This window comes from Ictalurus punctatus, chromosome 19 (genome assembly GCF_001660625.3).
Source record: "Ictalurus punctatus breed USDA103 chromosome 19, Coco_2.0, whole genome shotgun sequence".
NCBI lineage: Eukaryota > Metazoa > Chordata > Actinopteri > Siluriformes > Ictaluridae > Ictalurus > Ictalurus punctatus.
In genome coordinates, this window is record NC_030434.2 from 5015478 (window position 1) to 5037696 (window position 22219).

General features: G+C 37.9%; 1 protein-coding gene across 1 annotated transcript in view; it reads right to left on the reverse strand.

Annotated features, from left to right (window-relative positions):
- The window catches only part of ptprz1b (protein tyrosine phosphatase receptor type Z1b), a 47687-nt gene extending 26686 nt beyond the window's left edge, over positions 1–21001 (reverse strand). Inside the window, exons 1-4 of the mRNA XM_047162163.2 lie at positions 20698–21001; positions 11253–11318; positions 1707–1883; positions 1046–1197 (exon numbers count right to left, since the gene is read on the reverse strand). Coding sequence (XP_047018119.1) covers positions 1046–1197; positions 1707–1883; positions 11253–11318; positions 20698–20761 — 459 coding nt within the window. The 5' untranslated portion in view covers positions 20762–21001. The remainder of the gene's footprint in view (positions 1–1045; positions 1198–1706; positions 1884–11252; positions 11319–20697) is intronic.
- Positions 21002–22219: the final 1218 nt, after the last annotated feature.

Sequence of the window (22219 nt, forward strand, 5' to 3'; positions counted from 1 at the left end):
CAACTGTTTACACAGACTTAAGACATAACCGACTGTGTTTGCATGAATACTCGGCCAGCCTGAGGAGGAGCAACAAAGTACTAATTGCGATTTTTTTGTTGATGATTCCATAATTTTTTCCTCTACTTGATCTGGAAAAAACTATGCCATTCATTTAAACAATTACATTTTATTTGATAGAGGTATGGTTCACGAAGCCAGAATGATAAGCTATTAAACAAAAATTGTTTTCTGTCATATCTGTGATTTGTTTATTTGCTACGAAGTAAAAAAAACCCAAGTAAGCATCCTGTAAATGTGGTGATTCCATCATTTTTGCCAGATGTTGTACCACAGCACACCTTCAGAGGTCTCCATGCCTCGACGGGTCCGAGCTGTTTTGGCAGCATAAGGTACAGTACATAATATTAGGTAGGTGGTTTTAATGTTATGGCTGATCAGTGTATATTGTGCTAGATCGTGAACAGCAGATAAGGCTGATGCTGTAATCCACTGTACTCAAAACTCAGTTCTAAGTCAGTTTTGAGTTCTAATCCAAACACATTGCAATTGATGCAAAAGTCATGTTTGTATGGCTAGTCTCTGAGTTTTATAAACATATGAAGAGGATCTACATTAATTATTTTAAAATTGAACTTAAGTCAACAGAATCATGTTACAGATCTAAACTTGCCAAGCAGTTGGACAACTGTTCTCAACACAAAAGCTACATATTATGTAAAATCAAGTTTTATCAAGTAGAAAAAGATGCAAAGGGAATTCTGTTGCTGTTGGCTGTGCACCGCCACGCTGCTGTGACGCCAGTTGTGTTTACGCCAGATATTTAACAGCTAGGTGGATGTTGCACGAGTTCCTGACTTGGAATTCAAATTTGAATAGGCTTTCTACTGCACTTTTCTGTGTCGGAGGTTGGATTTTCTGAGGTTCCGAGTACAATGGAATGCAGCATTAATCCTCATCTCGGTCTCTTGATCCTACAATACACCTGGGAAGCTCTGAATCTGTGTTAGACGTGTGTGTTAAGATGTGTCAAAGTAGCTTTTACCTCTAGAGGAAACTTGTAGCCATTAAAGCTGTGTTCTGAACCATCTGATGAGGCATTGCAGCGGCCCCAGTGGAACGTGATCCTGGCTACTTTGAACCGTGACCTGAGTCCTCCTCCACTGACGTAGTACTGTCCATTCACACTGATAACCACTGAGAAATGTACGTGCAGGAACATACACACAAAATGTAATAATTAACAATGAACTTTACAAAGAATTACTGCACTCACTTCCACAAAGGATTCATTTTATGCTTGAGAACATGCAAAAAAAGAGCCATTCAGTTCCTCTACAGATAATTCTGTACCTATATAGACCTGTGAGAAAAGACATGTTGTTTCAACTAATAAGTGCACCAAAGAATGATTCCCATTTCAGCAGATAGCATTCTAAACGATAATTAATTATTCTGCTAGCAGAGACAGGTGTATTTATCTCAGGAAAATGTATTAGGATATACATGCATTTGTATAAAATAAAAATTCATTGTTTTTGGAGGGATTAATAAGAGTTTAATTGAATTAAATTTTCACCAGCATGAAGCGCATGACTTCCTTCTTACATTCATCACTTAATTTAGATTAAATGAAAAACAAAAACAAATTAGTATGTTGTTTTCTTTATCTAGCATGCCTCTGAGCCAAGAAACAGTAAGCCAACCTGTTTTTCCATCGTTGGTGATAGTAGAATCAGTCATGAGCTGGTCCCAGTTCTCTAGCTGCAAATCCTGGTACTGCACTTGAACCTGGGTAAAGCTTTCCTCAATGTTGATGGGTGACTGCCTGGCTCCGTTGCAGGAGCGGTACTTCTTTACCCAGTGCTGTTGGTTCAAAGTTCCTGCAGAGATTATAATATTTCTGTTTTTATTTTGTTTTAACTTGTTTTAGCTCTGTTTCTTGTCCACTTTTTTTTTTTAGCCACAAGAGTTTAAGCACTTAAGTCATTAGGTATGGATTTTAAATGAAAGTTAAATTTGGCACTGAACTGAATTAGGATAAATGAGAAAATTTTGTCCATAGAGTTAAATTCAAGGTCAATTTATAATGAAACAGCTAGCTGAATCAGTAACTCCAGCTATGTGGAATAGCTGTCTCAGATTCAGTATGACAAGATATTTCCCTTTTTAAGATAAAAAATGTGTAGCTAGAAGATTTGCCAAATAGCAATCTATAGAACAGTGTTAAATGCAATTCAAACTGAGTTTACCAGTGTCAGCACAAAATACACCCCTCTGTAGTGAATACAGGTGGCCACTGACAAATTTTGGAAAATGAGCCTGGAAGTGATGCATGGAAAATTATTTTGGACAAAGCAAAATTCTGTTTGCAATAGGACTCGATTCAACCACAACATATCAGTCATATTACATGATACACTGAAAATAAGTTTGATTTTGCTCTTCTCTTCAAATGCTCTTCTCTCTGTGCTAAATGTATGATATGAGGTAGTAATTACACAAACTTCATGTAGGCTTTAAAAAAAATAATACTCTGGTATATGGAAAAGTTAGAAAAGGTTTACATTTAGACCTAGATACGCTTACAGTCCCCTCCTGAAAGTATTGGAGCAGCAGTTCTATATAATGTTTTCACTATACATCAAAGACATTTGGGGTTCAGAGCAAAAATAAATATGAGACGACAGATCAGAATTTCAGCTTTCATTTCCTCATATTTGCATCCAGATGTGTTAAACAACTTAGAACATGGCACCTTTTGTTTCAATCACCCATTTTTTAAAGTGATTAAAAATAGTGGAACATCTGACTGATTGGTGTTTCCTGCTGCCCAGATGTGTCCTGTAAGATTGATTGTTTAAAGAATTAATAGGTCTGAATGTCTACTCTTGGTCAGATCCCTGGGTTTCACTTGTGAAGATTGCAATTGTTGGTAAAAAAAAGTATAAACCTACATGAAGACCAGGGAGCAAAGAAAAGTCAGCAAGCCATTTTGAAGCTAAGAAAAGAAGGAAAATCTATCCGAGCCATTGCACAAGCATTGGGCATAGCCAACACAACAATGTGGAATGTCCTGAAAAAGAAAGAAATCACTGGTGTACTAACAACCAGACATGGAACAGGTCGGCTAAGGAAAACAACAGCAGTTGATGACAGAAACTCTTAAACAAAACTTATAAAAGATTTCACCTTATGCAGTAAGAATGAATATTTCATTGTCCTGGGTAAGTGGCAGTGTCCAATCTATTAAAATTGTGTATGATAAATGTATGAAATAGTGTAAGAGCTTTCGATGTGTTTATTGAAATATATTCTTTCTTCCGAGAGCAGAAATTGACTGGTCGCGTCACTGAACTGATCATGATACTTGCTGCTCTGAAGACACATTTCAGTGAATATTTGTTGACCAGCTGAGTAAATCTAACAGTATTCTATCTCCCCAAGGTCTTTCATCTTCACCCTTCACCTGGGGAAAAAAATAATGATGTATGAAATGTTTAGAATTGCCTTTTCTTTATTTCATATAACATATACTATGATACTAAAGCATATTATAGCATGCCTCACTACTACAGATGCTGAATGGAGAGAAAATACTATTTGTCACTGCACGGCAGAGTGGGAAATATATCACCATAACGATACGGTACAGCGCCGCAAGCTGAATCATGTATGCAGATTGTAAGAGGCAGATGGAAATGGGTCTCACAAGCTTATGCATGTAAAATAAATATGCCACTCACACACCCACATACTTTAACACCTTACACACACTGCTGAATAATTGCACAGCTTCAAGATTACAGACTCGATTTTCACCTCATCTTCATTATTAATCGCCTTTAAATCTCCCCACCAGCTGACACATAATTAGCGCCTCTCTAAATGGATTTTAAGAAGCCTACTGCTTTCCTACTGGTGTATTGTAGAAACCTGTCCTGCAGGGTGGGTGAAGTCACTGTTATTAGAAAGACTGGTAGCATCAGGTGGAAGCCCTAACCAGGCCAAGCATATTCTGAGAGATTAAAAGCACTGTGTACTGCAAGCTGTGATGGAAAGGTGAAGCTCTCATAATGCTGCGGAGTCTCATCTGGCCCCTGCAGAGGCACACGGCAGAGCAATGACATGCTATAATCAGCCGCAGTCACTGCTGCTATGGTTACAAATGGCAAAGGCATTTCGAGGAGTCTAGCACGCAGAGGCAGCTTAGAAACATACACAAGACACTGGACACGCAGCTCACCCAGATGTTCTTCTTATCACAGGATACCAATTTGTCATTCAGAGCAATGAATGCATGCATTGAAGCTTGAAGAATTTAAGTAATAAATGCATGTGAAGCTTTGTGTGTTTGGATAAATTTGTCAAATAAACATGGATATTTTTATGTTTGTATTTTTATTATAACGATTATGTGGAGGTCATCATTTTTACCTAAGGGTAACATGACCAGATTTTGTTTATTTTCATAAATGTCATTTATGTTTCTAATAATTAAGAGGAAGATAAGCTTATGATGTTTAATTTAAACATACAGGATATCAGTATGATAGCTACTCTTATGTAACTTTGCTGAATAAGGATGAATAGGCTCCTGATACAGTGGGGGAAATAAGTACTGAACATGTCAACATTGTTTTCAGTAAATATATTTCCAATGAGGCTATTCACATGAAAATTTCACCAGACATCAGTATTAACTCAAGAAATGTGGAAATATAAAGAATTCACAACATTAAAGTTCATACATAAAGTTATGTGTAATAAAGTGGAATGACACGGGAAAAAAGTTTTGAACACGCTAAGAAAAAGCAGTTCTCCAAGGCAAGGTAAGGCAAGGAACCAGGTGAAATCTGTAAGTAATTATACCCCCTATCTGTGCAGATTAATATCAGCTGGGTTAGTAAATTAATGGTCTATAAAAAGGCTTTTCATTACCAAGGTGTCAAACGAGAAACATCTCATGATGGATAAAAGCAAAGAGCTCTTCCAAGACCTTCGCAACCTTATTGTTGCGAAACATATTGAAAGAATCAGATACAGACATATTTCAAAACTTCTGAATCCTCCGGCCCAGTCAATCCCCTGACTTGAATCCCACTGAACAAGATTTAAAGACGATATGTTTAGAAGAATGGGCCAAAATCACACCTGAATACTTTGGCCAATTATTTTCTTCATACAGGAGGCATCTTGAAGCTGTCATTACATACAAAGGCTTCTCCACTAAGTATTAAATAAATAAATACTTTTTTCCTGTGCCATTCCACTTCATTACACATAACTTTATTTATGGAATTTAATGTTTGGATTTTTGTATATTTGCAGATTTCTTGAGTTAATACTGATGTCTGGTGAAAATTTCATGTGAATAGCCTCATTAGAAATATCCATCCATCCATCCATCTTCTACCGCTTACTCCCTCTTCAGCGTTGCGGGGGAACCTGGAGCCTATCCCAGGGAGCATCGGGCACAAGGCGGGGTACACCCTGGACAGGGTGCCAGGCCATCGGAGGGCACAATCACAAGCACACTCACACACCCATTCATACACTACGGACACGCCAATCAGCCTACCATGCATGTCTTTGGACTGGGGAAGGAAACCGGAGTACCGCGAGGAAACCCCGCAGCACAAGGAGAACATGCAAACTCCGCACACACAGGGCCACGGTGGGAATAGGTATGAGGCGAACGTGCTAACCACTAAGCCACTGTGTGCCCTCATTAGAAATATATTTACTGAAAAAAAGGTTGACGTGTTCAATACGTATTTCCCCCTCTGTATATTAACACTTTGTGCTGAAATGAAGAGACTAATCAAAAATACATCCTTTGTGCTGCTAGGTATAGTTTTCTGATTTTTAAGTGTTTTTAAAGGATTGAATCACTTAGGAGGTGTGTCAGGTCCTGCAGTCAGTGAAAGAGAAAAAAGGACTTTTTTGTATGGTGGAGTAATGTGTCTTTCTGCCCTCTCTTTTGCTCTTTGGGAGTCTTGGGACTAAGCCTGTGTTGGTCCCACTCTTTCACATGTTAATATATTTATTCACAGTTCAGTGCACATACACACTGGTTGCCTTCCCTCCTCCTCTCCAAGCCACTCCAGAAAACAGATTTTCCAGCTCATGAAAAAGCTACACAGCACTGTGGAGAAGAGTTTCTCACTGCTACAAATACCTTGGCCTCTTTTAATAATTTAAGAGTGGGATCCCCCCCCCCCCCCCCCCCCCCCATATATAATGTCCTTTAAAAGTACCAGAACAGCGATACTGCTTTTTATTTTTTTGCTGGGCCATTTCAATTAACACAGTGAACACGTGAATTCAGCCTCCAGTAAAGCTGGGAAAATTTAAAATAGACAATGTATATTAAATGACCAGGTTGCTGATATCTTAACACTAGCAATACATATGGTGTTTACATATGCAGTGCTTATGCTGATAAAGTTTAGCTGTCTTTTCATGTCTATTAGAACAGGGTCAGACACTATACTGACTTATTTTACTAAGCAATTTCAAAGAACCATCCCCATCCTTCTCTTTTTTCCTTCACGAGCTGTATTTACCACTGAAGCTTTACTAGCATTATGGTGCACTGCATGATTGATTGGCATGGTACACAGGCAATGTTACACTTTCCGAACAGGGGATATAAGAGATACTGAAAGAGGGAGATGACACAGCCAAGGCTACATACACTGTAACGTGTTGATTCTAGATGTTAGCTTTGTAAATATAAATATGACACCAACGGCATGTCAAACCTCAGAAATCAAGGTGTTATTTTCTACTATATATAGGTCTGTAAACTACAGGCTTACTCCCAAATTGCATTTAAAGATTGAATTCTGGCTGCGATGCAGGTGCCATATGAGTGAGTGAATGAGTGAATGAAATGAGCAAGTTAGTGAAATGAGTGAGTGAAGGATTGATTGAGTGAGTGAGTGAAGGAATGAGTGAAGGAGTGAATGAGAAAGTGAGTGAAATGAGTGAGTGAAGGAATGAGTAAGTATGAGTGAGTGAGTGAGTGAGTGAAATGAGTGAGTGAGTGAATTAAGGCATGAGTGAGTAAGTAAGTAAATGAGTGAGTGAGTAAGTGAGTGAATGAGTGAGTGACAATGAAATGAGTGAGAGAATGAGTGAGTGACTGAAGGAGTAAGTGAGTGAAGGAGTGAATGAGAGAGTGAATACTTGAATGACTCAGTGCATATATGAGTGAGTGAGAAAGTGAGAGAATGTGTGAAATGAGTGGGTGAGTGAGTCAGTGAATGAGTGCAGGAATGAGTGAATGAAGTGGTGAGTGAGTGAATGAGTGAGTGAATGAGTGAGTGAGTGAGTGAGGGAATGAGTGAATGAAGTGGTGAGTGAGTGAATGAGTGAGTGAGTGAGTGAAGGAATGAGTGCGAGAGTGAGTGAAATGAGTGAAGGAGTGAATGAGTGAGTGAATGAAGGAGTGAGTGAGTAAGTAAGTGAATCAGTGAGTGTGAGTGAATGAAAGGAGTGAGTGAGTAAGTAAGTGGAGGAGTGAGTGAGAGAATGAGTGAAATGACAGTGAGTGAAGGCATGAATGAATGAGTGAGTGAAGGAGTGAGTGAGTAAATGAGTGAGTGAGTGAAGGAGTGAGTGTGTGAGTGAAGGAGTGAATGATTGAGTGAGTGAGTGAGTAAAGGAGTGAATGAGTGAAACAGTGAATTAATGAGTGAGTGAGTAAATGAGTGAGTGAAGGAGTGAGTGAGTAAGTGTGTGAAGGAGTGTGTGAGAGAGTGAGTGAAATGAGTGAGTGAGTCAATGAATGAGTGAATGAAATGAGTGAGTAAATGAGTGAGTGAGTGAAGGAATGAATCAAAGAGTGAATGAGAAGGAGTGAATGAGTGAGTGAGTGAGTAAATGAGAATGATTGAGCGAGTGAAGGAGTGAGTGAGTGAGTGAAGGAGTGAGTGATTGAATAAGCCATTGAGTAAATGAGTAAGTGAAGGCGTGAGTGAGTAAGCAACTGAATGAGTGTGAGACAGTGAGTGAAATGAGTGAATGAGTGAAAGTAAATGAGTGAGTGAAAAAGTGAGTGAAAGAGTGAGTGAGTGAGTGAAGGAGTGAGTGAGTGAGTGAGTGAAGGAGTGAGTGAGTGAGTGAATGAATGAGTGAGTGAGTGAGTGATTGAGTGAAGGACTGATTGAGTGAATGAGGGAGTGAAGGAGTGAGTGAGTAAGCAAGTGAATGAGTGAGTAGATGGGTGAGTGAGTGAGTGAGTGAATGAGTGAGTGAGCGTGTGAGTGAGTGAATGAGTGCATGAGTGAGTGAAGGAGTGAGTGAGTGAGTGAGTGAGTGAATAAGTGAGTGAGTGAGTGAGTGAGTGAATTTGTGAGTGAGTGAATAAGTGAATGAGTGAGTGTGTAAGTGTGTGAGTGAGTGAGTGAGTAAATAAGTGAGTGAGTGAGTGAGCGAGTGAGTGAGTGAGTGAGTGAGTGAATGAGTGCATGAGTGAGTGAGTGTATGAGGTTTTAGACATCTGTATGTCGACTCTCGTGGTTAAACTGGTCTTACATGATCTTTGCAGGAAAATTGCAGGAAATAAAGGTAAAATTGAAAAGTAAATAAAAACCATTCCAGGTCATTTTGTGAAATGTATTTATCTTTTTCTAAATGTTGACGTCTCAAAATTTGTATAAGGTATAATTGTAAAATTTGTATATATATTTATACACAGGAAAAAAAATATTTTGGCAAAAAAATTTTTTTTTTTGTCTTTTTGGCCACAATTCAGTCACAGTGACAAATGACAGGTTTTCCCAGGCCCCCACACATATGCTCAAATTAAGAACACTGTAAAACATGAATGATTTTAACTTTGTCAGCCAAGTCAAAAATATTTTAAATAGAAAATGAGTGAGTTCATTTCCGGACTAGATTTGCACAATATTTTACAGTGATGCCAGGTTTTTCCTCAGATGTATAAGATACTGAAATGATCAATAAACCATCAGTGATGTTGTTCCAGCGATTACTTGTTTTCTAATAAGGAGTGCCTTTTTCAAATGCATTTGTTATTGTCTGCTGTGTAAAATCCAAACCAGTTCCCTATAACTGATGTTGAATTTTTTAGACACCAACTCCTCCATGCTGCTGTGCTGCCAAACAAAACGACGAAGAAATGTAAGCTAATGAGCTGCCTACTCTTGCTTATGTTTGCTTTGTTCATGTGTGTCTGTCAGGGAAAACATGAGAGAGCAAAGTCTGGTTCATAAAACGACTGAGCCTGTCAAGAAAACCGACTAAATGTATTTAGTGTCAGGTTACTCACAATCTCTCTGTAAAAACAGATCTTGGAGACATTTTAATCATTCACGGTCATATCTATTTTTCACAAACTTTGGAGCAATCAGTTAGATACAGGGATAACATGGAAAAAAATATTTAAGTGGTGAAATATGGCAAACATTTACAAAACATGACTTGACTGTGTATAAAAAGCTTTCTGATAACATAAATAAAAGCTTTAACTGGGACTTTGATGAAGAAGGCACGCTGAAATGATTTGTTGTTGATGTGTGCAGCTTGTGAAGGAAATGTGTGTATAGCTATATTTAACATTTGAAACATTTACTGTTTAATTGTCTATTTTCTATTCATTTGTCACACAACTGCTATATGAAATGCTAGGCACAGATCCTAGCCCAATATTAGGGAGTGCAAAAGCACCTATTTCAGCCCATATAAAATTGCCTAAGTGCATAAACAATGTGTTGGTCAAGCTCCCGCTTTCCCTACACTTACTGGAGAAAATAATGAGAGAGAGAGAGAGAGAGAGAGAGAGAGAGAGAGAGAGAGAGAGAGAGAGAGAGTCATGTTAATGGAAGATAAGACAGCTGCTAAATTAGCAGCAGTCTGATGCATAATGCAAAGTTGGTGAAATGATTATAACAACACAATAAATATTGTTAGAAAACACTTAAATATTGTTCACCACATTATGTTGTCAGCACAGCTGTTCCTTTACTAAAGTAACCTAACATAAGCAACCTAACGCTTGTATTACTGAAAGGCCACACTGACCAATACGAACCAACACCTTAAAGAACATATTTGTGGATTTCCTCTAGCCAAATTCAGAACGGATGCTGAAGAGCAACATCCATATTTACACCTGGAGACCAGAGCTTATTTAGTTTACAACACAAGGAACATGTCATACAGTAATCTAAGTTTTGCTCATTTTTTAGTAATTTTTAGTCATGGATCAAATAAACATTATCCTATACATTTAATTTCCATTTTAGAAAATGTAAGTTAATACGCATGTTAACTTACTTTATTACTTTGGTAACATTACAGTAACATTATGGTTTAACAGTGAAATGTGGCTTGTTAATATTATCTAATGCAGTAGACAATGTTAATTAAGAGAATCTTGATGTAAAATACTACCATTAAATTAGAAGTATAGCTAGCTAGGTATTCAGCAGCTAGATAATGCAAGGCAACCTTATCTCCAAACTTAACATGATTTTGTCAAACTTTTTCCTGAAAAAGTTCGAATTTAGATGAAACTAGCCAGCTAATGTTATGTTTTCCAGTGTAAAGGGTACTAGCTGAGATTTTGCTACTAGCTATATATGCTAGTTCCAAATTCATTACATGGCTACCTAGTAAACATTAGCAAATGTGAAATTTTCTCATCTAACATTACCAGCAGGTTACTAATGCCATTTAAAAAACAAAAGAATACAATACAAGAATATGTCCTCAAGTACCAACATTCGTGCTGTAATTTGCTACATTGCAAACAATGTCATCTTACCAAATGAAAATATATTGAATATAGTCAAATACTGCTAATATTTCCTATTATAACATTACAATAAACCAAATATTACAAACGCTCATCAAAGTTATTTCTAGGTCTATGTCTATTAGGATCTTATAATAGTACATTTGATTATATCCAAGATATTTTCTTGCAGTGTCCTAATACCATTCAGTTACCTAAAGGCTATTCCTTTCTTCTAAATGCCATGTATAGGTGTTACTGGAGCTTATTCAGAACGTTCATTCAGCAGAGGGCCAGTTGTCAGATAGTGGCCATGACACTGATCCTTCCTTCATCCGTTTCCATCAGAGACTTTATATCCCCAACCCTCCATTTCCAGAAGAAGGGGGCATAGTTATAAAAACTGCTGGGTTTTGTCCAGATACAACACACTGAGTGGAGAAAGCACACTGACAATAAGAGGATTTGTTCTTGAAGCACCCACCTGTGTAAGACCAGTCCACATCCTCTGTAAACCTGTGCTGGTCTCTAAGGTATTTGCTGCTTAGGCCTATTAGAAGACAGACAGAAATGGAGAGAGAGAGAGAGAGAGAGAGAGAGAGAGAGAGAGAGAGAGAGAAAAAACATATCTTTTGGAAGAGTGGAAAAAGCCATTCAAACTACACAAAATAAACATTGACTGGATGTTAACTACATTTCATATATAGGATACATGTGTGTGATTGAACTGGATGATGCTTTCTTTTTTGTTTCAGCGAGAACCAGAATTGTTTCAGTAGTTGTTTATCGTCCTCCTTCACAGCAGCAGTATCACTTCGATTACTTGTGTGAATGAACACGCTGAGTATGAAAATGACTCATTATCATTTCAATTCTTCATGCGACCTGTTGCTGTTTTTTTCCCCTTGAGCACACAGAGACAAAACACATCAGTGTCATATTTGGTGTACATACAGCCACACACACACACACACTGCAAAAGAGAGATTCTGAATTCTGATGCCATGAAAGTATGGAGATCAAAAGGCGTGTGTTCTAACTATAAAGCACACAGCAGCTTTTATACATATAAGGCACATACACGCATTTCAAACATGAACAAACACTCCAAAATTACAAACAGCAATGCAACAAATGACCTAAAAGTGTTTCAAGTTTGGGATCTTGCACATCAAAAGCATTCCACAATAATTAAACCTTAATAGATTGGTGCCAAGAAATATTATAGCGGGTCAAAACCTGATCCAAAATCTCACAGGCTGTGGGCCAAGCCACGAAAATGTACATTTCATCAAATCCCTGGTTCAGAACTACATCCTTATTTTCTATCCACATCTATAATATTTCTGTTCGTTTAAGAAGAAAAAAATCTCCAGGCTAGCACAGCACTAAAACTGTTTACTTCCAGAGTTTGCTATACTGATGGTTATTTGTTAACTAAAAGAAAAAATACATTTGATTGGTCACTTTATTTAGTAGCCTGATTAGCTTTCTGACTCATTGTAAAATTTACTAAGAAAATAGGCAACAATGAAGAATGCCAACACCATTGCAATCACAATACAATGAAGTAAATATGAGACAGTTTTTTCTTTTTCCTCAGTTCCGAGCCAGGGATCGAGCAACTCAAAAACCAAGACAGAAAGCAAGACTATCTACTATTTAAGATAGCAGATAACCCACTATCGATCAAATAAATCTCAGTCAATGAATTCTGAGTCACGCAGTCATCGCACTTTGCAATCTTTACGGCATGTAATCATAATAAAATGTAAATATAGTTTGATTTTAAAATTGCATTCGTTTTGTGTGAAGAAAAAAAAAAAGTTCTCAGTACTAGAATCCGGCCCTTATTTTACAAAAAACGAACTTGATAACACGTGATTTACTAATAGGTTCTATGGCTTGACAGTGGCTTTCAAATGCATTAAAGTGTTCGTACATAAAGTTTTAAGAATACAGTGCAGTGTCAATGCAAATAGATTAATTTTGCACTACTATTGCGTTTTACAATCCCTAAAAGTCACTTTGGAAATGGCAATTGTGAGCACAAATTAACATAACTAAAGGACAGGCATTAAAGTTGTGGAAGGCCATTTCTGCAATATGAAGACAAAATGATGCACATCTTATGGATAAAAAAATATGCCGACCTGATGCGCTAGCATCTCAAAATAATGAGAAAATTCCTTGAAATGATTACTTATTTCTTACACCTCTACTCTGTGCACTTTGCTTTTCTAGAACTCAATTAAAATATCTTGTACGGTAGCGCTACTTGTATTGTTCTCCACTTGATATATATCGCTTTGCTCATATTTCCTCATCTGTATGTCGCTTTGGATAAAACCGTCTGCTAAATGAATAAATGCAAATGTAAATGTACTTATGTGTATTCTTATGTATTCATTATACACACACACACACACACACGCACACACACACACACACACACACACACACACACACACACATATATATATATATATATATATATATATATATATATATATATATATATACACACAATTTTTTCCAAATCATCGCTCAGGTTATGTTTCAAGGAAGACTTTTTAAGATGTGAATCTGCAACAACTGTCACCCACAACATTCCCACTAACTGCATACTGACCATGCACATCTGCAATGTTTATTTGCAGTCTTACTAAATCCGAGTGCTCAGACTTCTACCCTGTGAAGTTTATTCATACCGACTTATCATGTTGAGTCCATAACTGAATATATTTTGGGAATACACAACTGTGACACCACTTTTTAAAATGCGCCTATACATTTTCCAGTGAAGCTGAATGTCTTAGGTCAGTCTAAGGTCAGCACGGTCATGACCCTATACGTAGAGAAAGTTCTTTGTTCTAATAAAACACATTCTGGCTATAATTCAGAGTGACACAACAACAACAAGAGCGTGCGTACTCTTCAATAGCAAACCTCTAACAGCTCGCTTCAGTTTTATAGCTGGTAAAGGGAATGTAGAATAAAATCCCTCCTGCATGAAATTCTTGAAATTATCCCCTTGTCTAAATCGCAGTTTCAGCTTATAACAAGACATGAGTTGGCCTTTAAACATTTGCTGAATGTTTGCTCACATATAAATAAGATAATTAGGCAGACCCTAAAACAGATGATGCAGCATGTGCTGTATCTTGTTATAAAAGTCTGAAATACGGCCCAAATGCAGGTCATGCTGGTTTAAATAATCATATATTTGCTGTAGGGTCAAATCTTGCCTTAATGTAAATGTGTGGATGGCTAACATACAACAGTGCTCTGAATATCACAGACTTTATACTGCATGTGTCTTGAGCCTTGGCCTGAAACCTTACACAAGTGAAGAGGCTTTGACATTGCTGGTGGGAAACGCATGTTGTACAGGGCTGGAACAACCGAACAGCTCTATGCTTGCAGACCGCTAACTGAATTATGTGTCCTCCTAAATTCTTTTGGATTATTTAAAAGCCCCACTGTATAGCCCTAGTGTATTTTTTTACTAACCAATATATCACTATACATAGACTTTCATTACTGTATGGATTTTAATCAATATATTTATGTAAACAGTTGTTTTGAGCAGGTCTAAAAGTCTTAAACAGAGTTTCTCGAAGCTCTACAGCATTGCTATCAACTAGCCAGAGAAGTCAATATCTGACAGATCATGCAAATTATCTCTTTCAGGTAATCAAGTTATAGTTATCAAAGCTGGAAACACGCAGTTCTTGGGTCTCAGGCACCAAAATGAGCACAATAACCTTAATAAAAATCTAAATGCTAATTATTTCCACCAAATGTGCAGAATATAACAGCTGATTGAACATTATGTTCGTAAATATAGAAGTCATATTTTCTTCTTTGAGCCAGAAAGGGAGAATGAAGGGAACCAGAGTGCTCCGCAGAGCAATTTTTTTTATGTACCAATGAATGGAGAGCAAAGAGCCTGCATTCACATGAGTACATTATTCAGATGTGTTCTAAATTGATACAAATACAGAGCTGAATAAAAAAACAAAGATGTTTATTTATTTATTTATTTATTTTTAAATTAAGAAAGCTGTGAAACCAGTTCTTAAGTTCTAAAATAAACTTTCTTCGTTGTTATTAAAAGAAAACCTTCCCTGAAAATCATACTGGCACTATAATGAATTGCAGCTTAAAAGACTCCATTTCGAGCAGCAGCAGCACTGCGTCCAAGCTGCATCACAGATTCTCATAGCGTGTCCGACTAACTTTTCTGTTGCTTCAGGAACGTAACAAACCCAAAAAACTGAATTAAATCTGATCAAATATTATTAGGTGAAGTATAAACAAGTTATTTGATTTGAGAAAGACATCATTGTTTTTACAAATTGTTTTTTCCAGCAGCCCTTTTTCTTTGCAGTGTTTTCCATAGTGATAGGCAGATTTGGAGCACTAAGATTATTTAGAGCGCTAAAGTTATTTGGAGCAGTGAAAAGACACAGATGCAGATAGTTGCACTGTGTTACACCCTAGTTCAGAGTCTCTCTACAGAGAAACTTTGAAAAGTGGTTATGTTCACTTTGATGTCTTTGTTTGTTTGTTTGTCTGTTTGTTTTTAGTCACAATGTTGCCTCTTATTTACTGTTATACTCCTTTCAGTGCATCATAAAAACTTATTGCTGTTCTTGTTCTCTGAATAAACTGTGACAAGGACAATGTAGGTGTGCGAGACATCAGTTATTTTCGGGAAATTTCCTAGGGTCAGGGTTAACAAACATTTTTACTTGAGAGAGATATGAGACTGCACATCATAGGAACCAAAATACGGTTCTAGGAATGTGTTTTAAGAATCTGTATGTGTGTGTGTGTGTCAGAGTGTGCTATGGAGAGGCTTGAGTGACCAACTGATTTAATTATTGCATGCATGAGTATGTATATCCACTATGTGTTACAGACCAGCTGTTAGCGTGAGGGTCAGAAGTCAAGTGACATCCAATAAGCATGAGAAAGCAGTCCCAGTTGCTGAAAGTGAAAAAAACAAGCAACAGCCGTGAGCTTTAGGCTCTCTTGAAACAGTTCCTTACATCCACAACCATGACATTCGTTTAGCTCATGCAGTTTAAAGCCTATAAATCATGCCCTCTGTGCTGGCTACGCTTTCTCACACTGTTGTGTGTCTTTTCTTTGGGGTTGCCATATGGTGGAACTTACGAATAAAATAGACTACAAAGCTGTAGTCGATATGCACTGAAATTTGCCACTTTCTTTCTGCAACTAATATATGAAGCACTGGATTAAAGAGCATCCCTTGGCATTTAGGACCTACTGTCCTGCTTTCAGTGTTACTTCAGGGCACCTTTTTTAAACTTTCAGCTTTGGTGGTACTGTAGGATTTTGCTGCTGTACACAGAAGAAACTGGCCCAGCTGAAAAAAAGTAGACTTTTCTAGGCTGTAAAGGTCTGTGCAGAAACATCACTTTGGCAGCACGACTACCTGCCATCCCAAATGAAAGCATGTGGAACTGGTATGTGTATAGTGATCCTTCCAGTGTTTAAGAGAACCAGTCGCCTATGCTGCCAGTGCTGATGATACACAACGCTTTTCATCACAGCATATCCGACAGGGAGCAGGTCTCTAATCAGCATGCAGGACATGCCAAAGGAAACTCCTAGACAACACGCAGGGTTGGCGATGGCGTTTTGCCACTGGAACTTCCTGCACTGCCTCATCCATCACTATGGTCACAGGCTCAGCCCCCTTTGTAATTTCCCTTTATCCCTCCTGTTGAGTTCACTACTTAGTAATAGATATATTGTTCACCACATCTCACTGACTCAGGCCATTTATTTTTAATCAATACATTCATTAAATTTATTTTACATTTTTTATTTCAAGTAAACAATCATTTAAGTATTCATGAATAAAAAAACAACAACAACCTTTTGCCTAAACAGAACTAACAGGACTAGATCCTTCCTGACATTAACACTGCTAGTCTCTCCTGCCAAAGCACCCGAGGACAAGCAGTCATCAGTTAAGTGTGGGTACAGAACACCTTCCCGTAGTCAAGTAGACCTCAATGACCCCAGTGTTACTTCTTCCCTTTCTAAACATTTACATTGCAGTTGAAGAGAGTTACAACACAAAGTTCAAAAGAATGCAAAAGTCAAGATTGTAAGTGTCACGGTTCTATTATCGGTTCACTTTTTTTTTTTTCTTTAAAGTGGACTCTTTTTCAATTGATCAAATTAAAAACTCTTGAGTATACAGTATGTACCTTTAATTCTCAAGTAACATCAGCTCCGTCGCTGTGTGTTCTTGCGTGTTCTTGTTTTTGGTCTGTATGTACTACAGTTACCACGGAAAACAATCTTTCTATAATTATTATCATTTACAATATAGGGCTTTAAAGAATAACACTGACAGTAATTAAGTCAAGTACAATAAAGTTCTTTTGTCAAGCTATCAAAGCTTCACACGTGTTCACACCTTAAAATGGCTTAAAACAATTTAAGGCACAATAATTGGTTTCTGTATTGGACTCCTACTGACTGGTAAAAAATAACAACTTTATTTATCTCCCAGTAGACTAAAAAAAAAAAAAAAAGGTTTTCAGTGGAAATGCGCCAGAAACTGAATTTAATACCACTGGCCTTTCCACGGCTTGACTAGATTTGTTCTGTCTGAGAGCTCCCATTTGAGCAGATTGTATTTCTCAGGCAGAAGGGGGGGGGGGGGGGGGGGGGGGGCTTATCTTAAATAAACTTACTGCACTTTAAACCAGCAACAAGGGGTTGTGTGCATGAAGCTTTCCAGAACAAAAGTTGAGATCTAGCACCATATGCTAATATCCCTTTTGAAATGTAAGAAAAGGTTCATCTTTGGTTCGTGTAAGGTCTTACAGAGACACTGCTCCGTGTGGAATATGACTCAATCAAAAATTCAAGAGCATGTTTCATAACCCTGGTTTATGCTGCCATGGCAACAGACATAGTGCACAATGTTGGTTTCATCTAGCATCTGTATCATGAGTCTTCCAATGCAAGGGTAAACCCTCCTCCAACAGAAATCACTGCAAATCTTGACCGAAATACAGTTGGGTTTGAATTGAGTTGGTTTTGGGATCTGGAGATCATTTTCTACAAGACTACATTCTTAGTTAAGAAAAATGTCTAAATTCTTCAAAAGAATACAAAGGGAAAAGGATCTGAGTAGCTATGGGGGTCTTGAGCACATCATCCTAATGAAATTCCAACAACAAACTTCAAATTCAACACAAATTAAAGAATACAGTCTCAATATGATGTGAGTCCATGTAATATTATCGCTGCAGTCTGCATCTAATGCCATGCGCAAGCAATAAACCAACAACCATAGCTGCTGATTATATAATCCTGTCGAGGTGACATGGATTATGAAGGCAGGTTGTTTTAAACAATCTAATAGGTAAGATGAGGTAATATGATAATATCATTCTGTGTATCCTCGGGTGCCTGCTAAATATGTCTGAAAGTTTTCCTTATGTTATTTATTTCTAGCAGTGAATGTTCAGCTCGTGCTGCCAAAAATTATTTAGGGCAAAGCCATGGAGGCTAGAAAACTGCATTAGGTTGGAGCACGTAACGCAGCTCTTCATAAGATTCTCCCATGAAATATTCAGTGCATATGAAACAGTCTCTGTAGCATTCTTTAGAGAAACTCTAGGCTAATGGTTTGACAAATATAGCACGGTTTATCACCCTTTAGTCACTGCTAAAGAACGGCTGCAACAGCTAAAGCCTTCGGAGTGACTTTCACCATCCGAATGAAAATGCAGGCTGAGAAATTGTAAGTACTCATAACTACAGTGAAATGTACTTTTAACTGTGTAACAAGATCATTCATTAATTAACTTTCCAACATTGCTGGTCATAACCACTGATGACCCTGTGTATATGTTATGGCTGAGCGTTCAAATGGATTGAGTGAATTCATGCTGCTGGGGCTGTCACGGGAATATCAGTGTTCTCATTCCAGCGCATTCAATAAAGGAAAAACTGAATTATGTTTCCTGTGATATCAAACGTTTGAAAAGGTCAGTCTAATGCAATATGGCATGGGCTGTACTGAATGAGACAGATGCTCCCTGATGCCATACAAGCCCGCGAGCCCTCATACTTGTCCTACGGACCTTTAGTCTTTGCTTCACTGAATAATAAATACACAACCATACACAGTGGGTTAAGTGGTGTAGCATGTGCCAGTTCACAAACACAAACTGAGAGCAAATCTGCCATCACAAGCTTTACACATGAAAAAAATCAGCAGTAGATTTGAATGGGAAACTACACACTCTGAAAATGGAGTATTGTTACTGACCTGACTTTAATTATTTCAGATGACATCTTTTTTTTTTTTTTTTGATGGATCACTATATCAGTGTTGATAGCAGAGGCTAAGAGTTAATGAGCAGAAGGGCAGATGGTAGATGATGCTTCACCTCATTCCAGCAGATGGCATTAACACCATGATGTCTTACCTCTAGCCAAAAACACAGTATAGGCACTACATCAAATACTATTTCACTTGGTTTAAGACTGGGACAGCTATGGTCTGATTGGTCACACTTCTGTCCTGTGTAGGCTGGCCGAATTAAAAACTGCACATCCATCCAAAGTGCTTCCTACACTGAGAAAACACTTTGTCCGCACGCAAACAGGTTCTGAATTCCCACAGTTTATATTTGAAATGAAACACTGCCTGTGACATTAAAGTGGGAATGCCTGGGAACCCATAAGTCACTGGACAGCTGGCTGCTCACTTGACACTTGGCCAGCTCTACAGTACGTTACTACATCATCGGCTCACGCATAAAGCAAAGCAGATAACACTTTACTAAAGTACATTTTATATGCTGCTGCTTGTAGGAAATACTTCGATAGGTAAGGAATATTAGCTTCCTGAAGGGATTGTACTTCTGATAGAGAAACACTCTGTTTAACCTATGGGTGTTTTCCCAGAGGTGCAAACCAAAGAGTTTTAGATTGAATTTTGAATTTTTTTTTTTTTTTTTATGAGCGTGCAATCCACAACACTGGCAAAGTTGTTTAAAAAATAATAATAAAAGGGGGGAAAAGGAAGGTTTCAGAAAGATGCAAATGTAAACGAACAATACTAGCGAACATTTTAATAAATGCATGAGATCAGTGTGGAAAAATGCACAAACTGCCTAATCTGTTTAAAAAAAAAAAGAGCTGTGAGTGGAAGTGATGATGTGATTATTGACAACAGGATCATTTCTGAAGTGAACAAAAGCCCCCTTTCTACTCTGATCTCAAAACGCAGTATATGTGAGGCTGAAAGAAGCTATAGAAGACAAGAAGCTCCTGAACATCAACAGGGACTGACAAATGAATGCATTGCTGGCCTGAATGCATGGAAGAATGCATTGAAGCAAAAAACCTATAGTTGGTTTTTTTTCTCTTGTTTTTTTGATGATGTATGTGGGTCCAGAAATACATACTTTTTTTGATGAAGAATTTGGAACCAGTAATTTGTCAACATTAAATAAACAAATTACATTATGTATATAATCATTCATAAATATATGGATAGACTGAGAGAGAGAGAGAGAGAGAGAGAGAGAGAGAGAGAGAGAGAGAGAGAGAGAGAGAGAGACAGACAGACAGACAGACAGACAGACAGATAAATAGATAGACTATATTCATTTTAGATCCAAAACATAGGAGCAAAACAACACACTGTCACAGTGCTGTGAGACTGAACTGCAATGCACAGGAGAAATTAAATGAGATGTTGGAATAATCATCATCATATAAAAAAGTTACAAATATGCAATAAAATAATTAACTAACGGCAAACGCGCTTTGAACCTCATCCTGAACCTAATCCTGAACCTCATCCTGAACCTCATCCTGCGTCTTCACGTCTGTACTCCAGATGCACAGGTTCTTACCTACTGAACACATGATGCACAGCTGAAAGATTAAAAAGCAAAAGCTGATTTTGATCCCGGACATTGTCGAGCGGTTGTGGTTGAAGCCGGGCGAGTGAAGACCCTTAAAGCAGAAGCGACGTGCTGCGTGTGAGGATGCTACAGAAGGTCCATGTCGATCCCCTCACTCAGTATTCCACTCCACACGGCAATCCACAGTGTCCCCGATATGGTTCGCCAACCGGCTCATAAACACGGCCAGATCACCCCCTGCACTTCACACTGTTAACGCTACATGCACAAGGACTTTTCGGCATCCGACAGAAAACGCATTGATATGCCTTGCTGGTTTGAAGTAGGAGTGACTGAGGGTGGAGATCGATTAGACAAGATCAAAACTGTACTGATGTCCACAAGTTAATGCAGCTGTCATCCTTTCATTCTTCCGTAAACTTGTTAGATCGTTTAATTCAATCAATATCAAGTCCAATATATTTTCCTTTACAAGCAAGGCAGGATTATCCATATGAGATTGGCCCTGGGAGTGCCCTGGGGCATCAACGAATGGGGGGCACCAAATGATTAAGATAATAACTAAACCTTCAAAATATTTACCATATCTTATATATATATATATATATATTAGCCATAGAGAGTGAATATAAATATATATGTATATAAAGAATTGTGGTTGGGTATATGTGCCCTACCACGCACACACACTTGAGTCCACAAAAAAACAAAAAATCAGACAATTCAGAATGGATAGGCAGCAGCTAGGCGGTTTTGTGAAACGCAAACTAAAATAAACATCAACTACAAAGGCACATAACCACCATTTACAATGTATCTGTAAGTTTTCTCTTCAGATATATAAAAAAAAACTTTCAGGATTTAATTAACGACGTTGCATGCACAAAGTCATGAAAGATGATGTTCTGCTAAAGGTAAGGCTTATTTACTATTATTTCTGGGCAAATATGTGACACTGTTGTCGAGTTGATATTTGTGGAACGGGTTTCTCTTTTAACTGGTTGCTCAGCTTGTAATGCTTGTAAAGTCAGTGTATGTAAGTTTCCCTGTTTGTGATTTGCGCCTGTGCGTCTCTGTGCTGCTGAGTTCAGTTGTTGATATGTTGCTTGTTACAGTCCTTCTTGGACTTAGCTTATTTGATACGTGTGTGCAATGATTTCTTTAGGCATACTCTGTAATGGTTTTGCATGTAGTCCTAATACAGGCCATTTATGATGGAAAAATGATATTTTGCATGGAATGTTGCATTGGCATGTGAGTTGCATTGTGAGAACTGAGCATAACGGCTAGAATGGCATTTGTAGGTCCATGTGTGTCTATGGTGTCAGGTATTTTGGTTGGGTCTTAAATTTTTCTGTAGTATGTATGGTGAGCCTGTACTTTAGCTATAGGTTCATGTAAATCTATGGTCTTTATACTCATAGTAAATGTAACTTTTTTTACGTGTAAAGTGGGATAAGGTGGTTCCCAAACTTTTCCAGGGCAAGGCTGGGGGGCCTAAATTTTAATG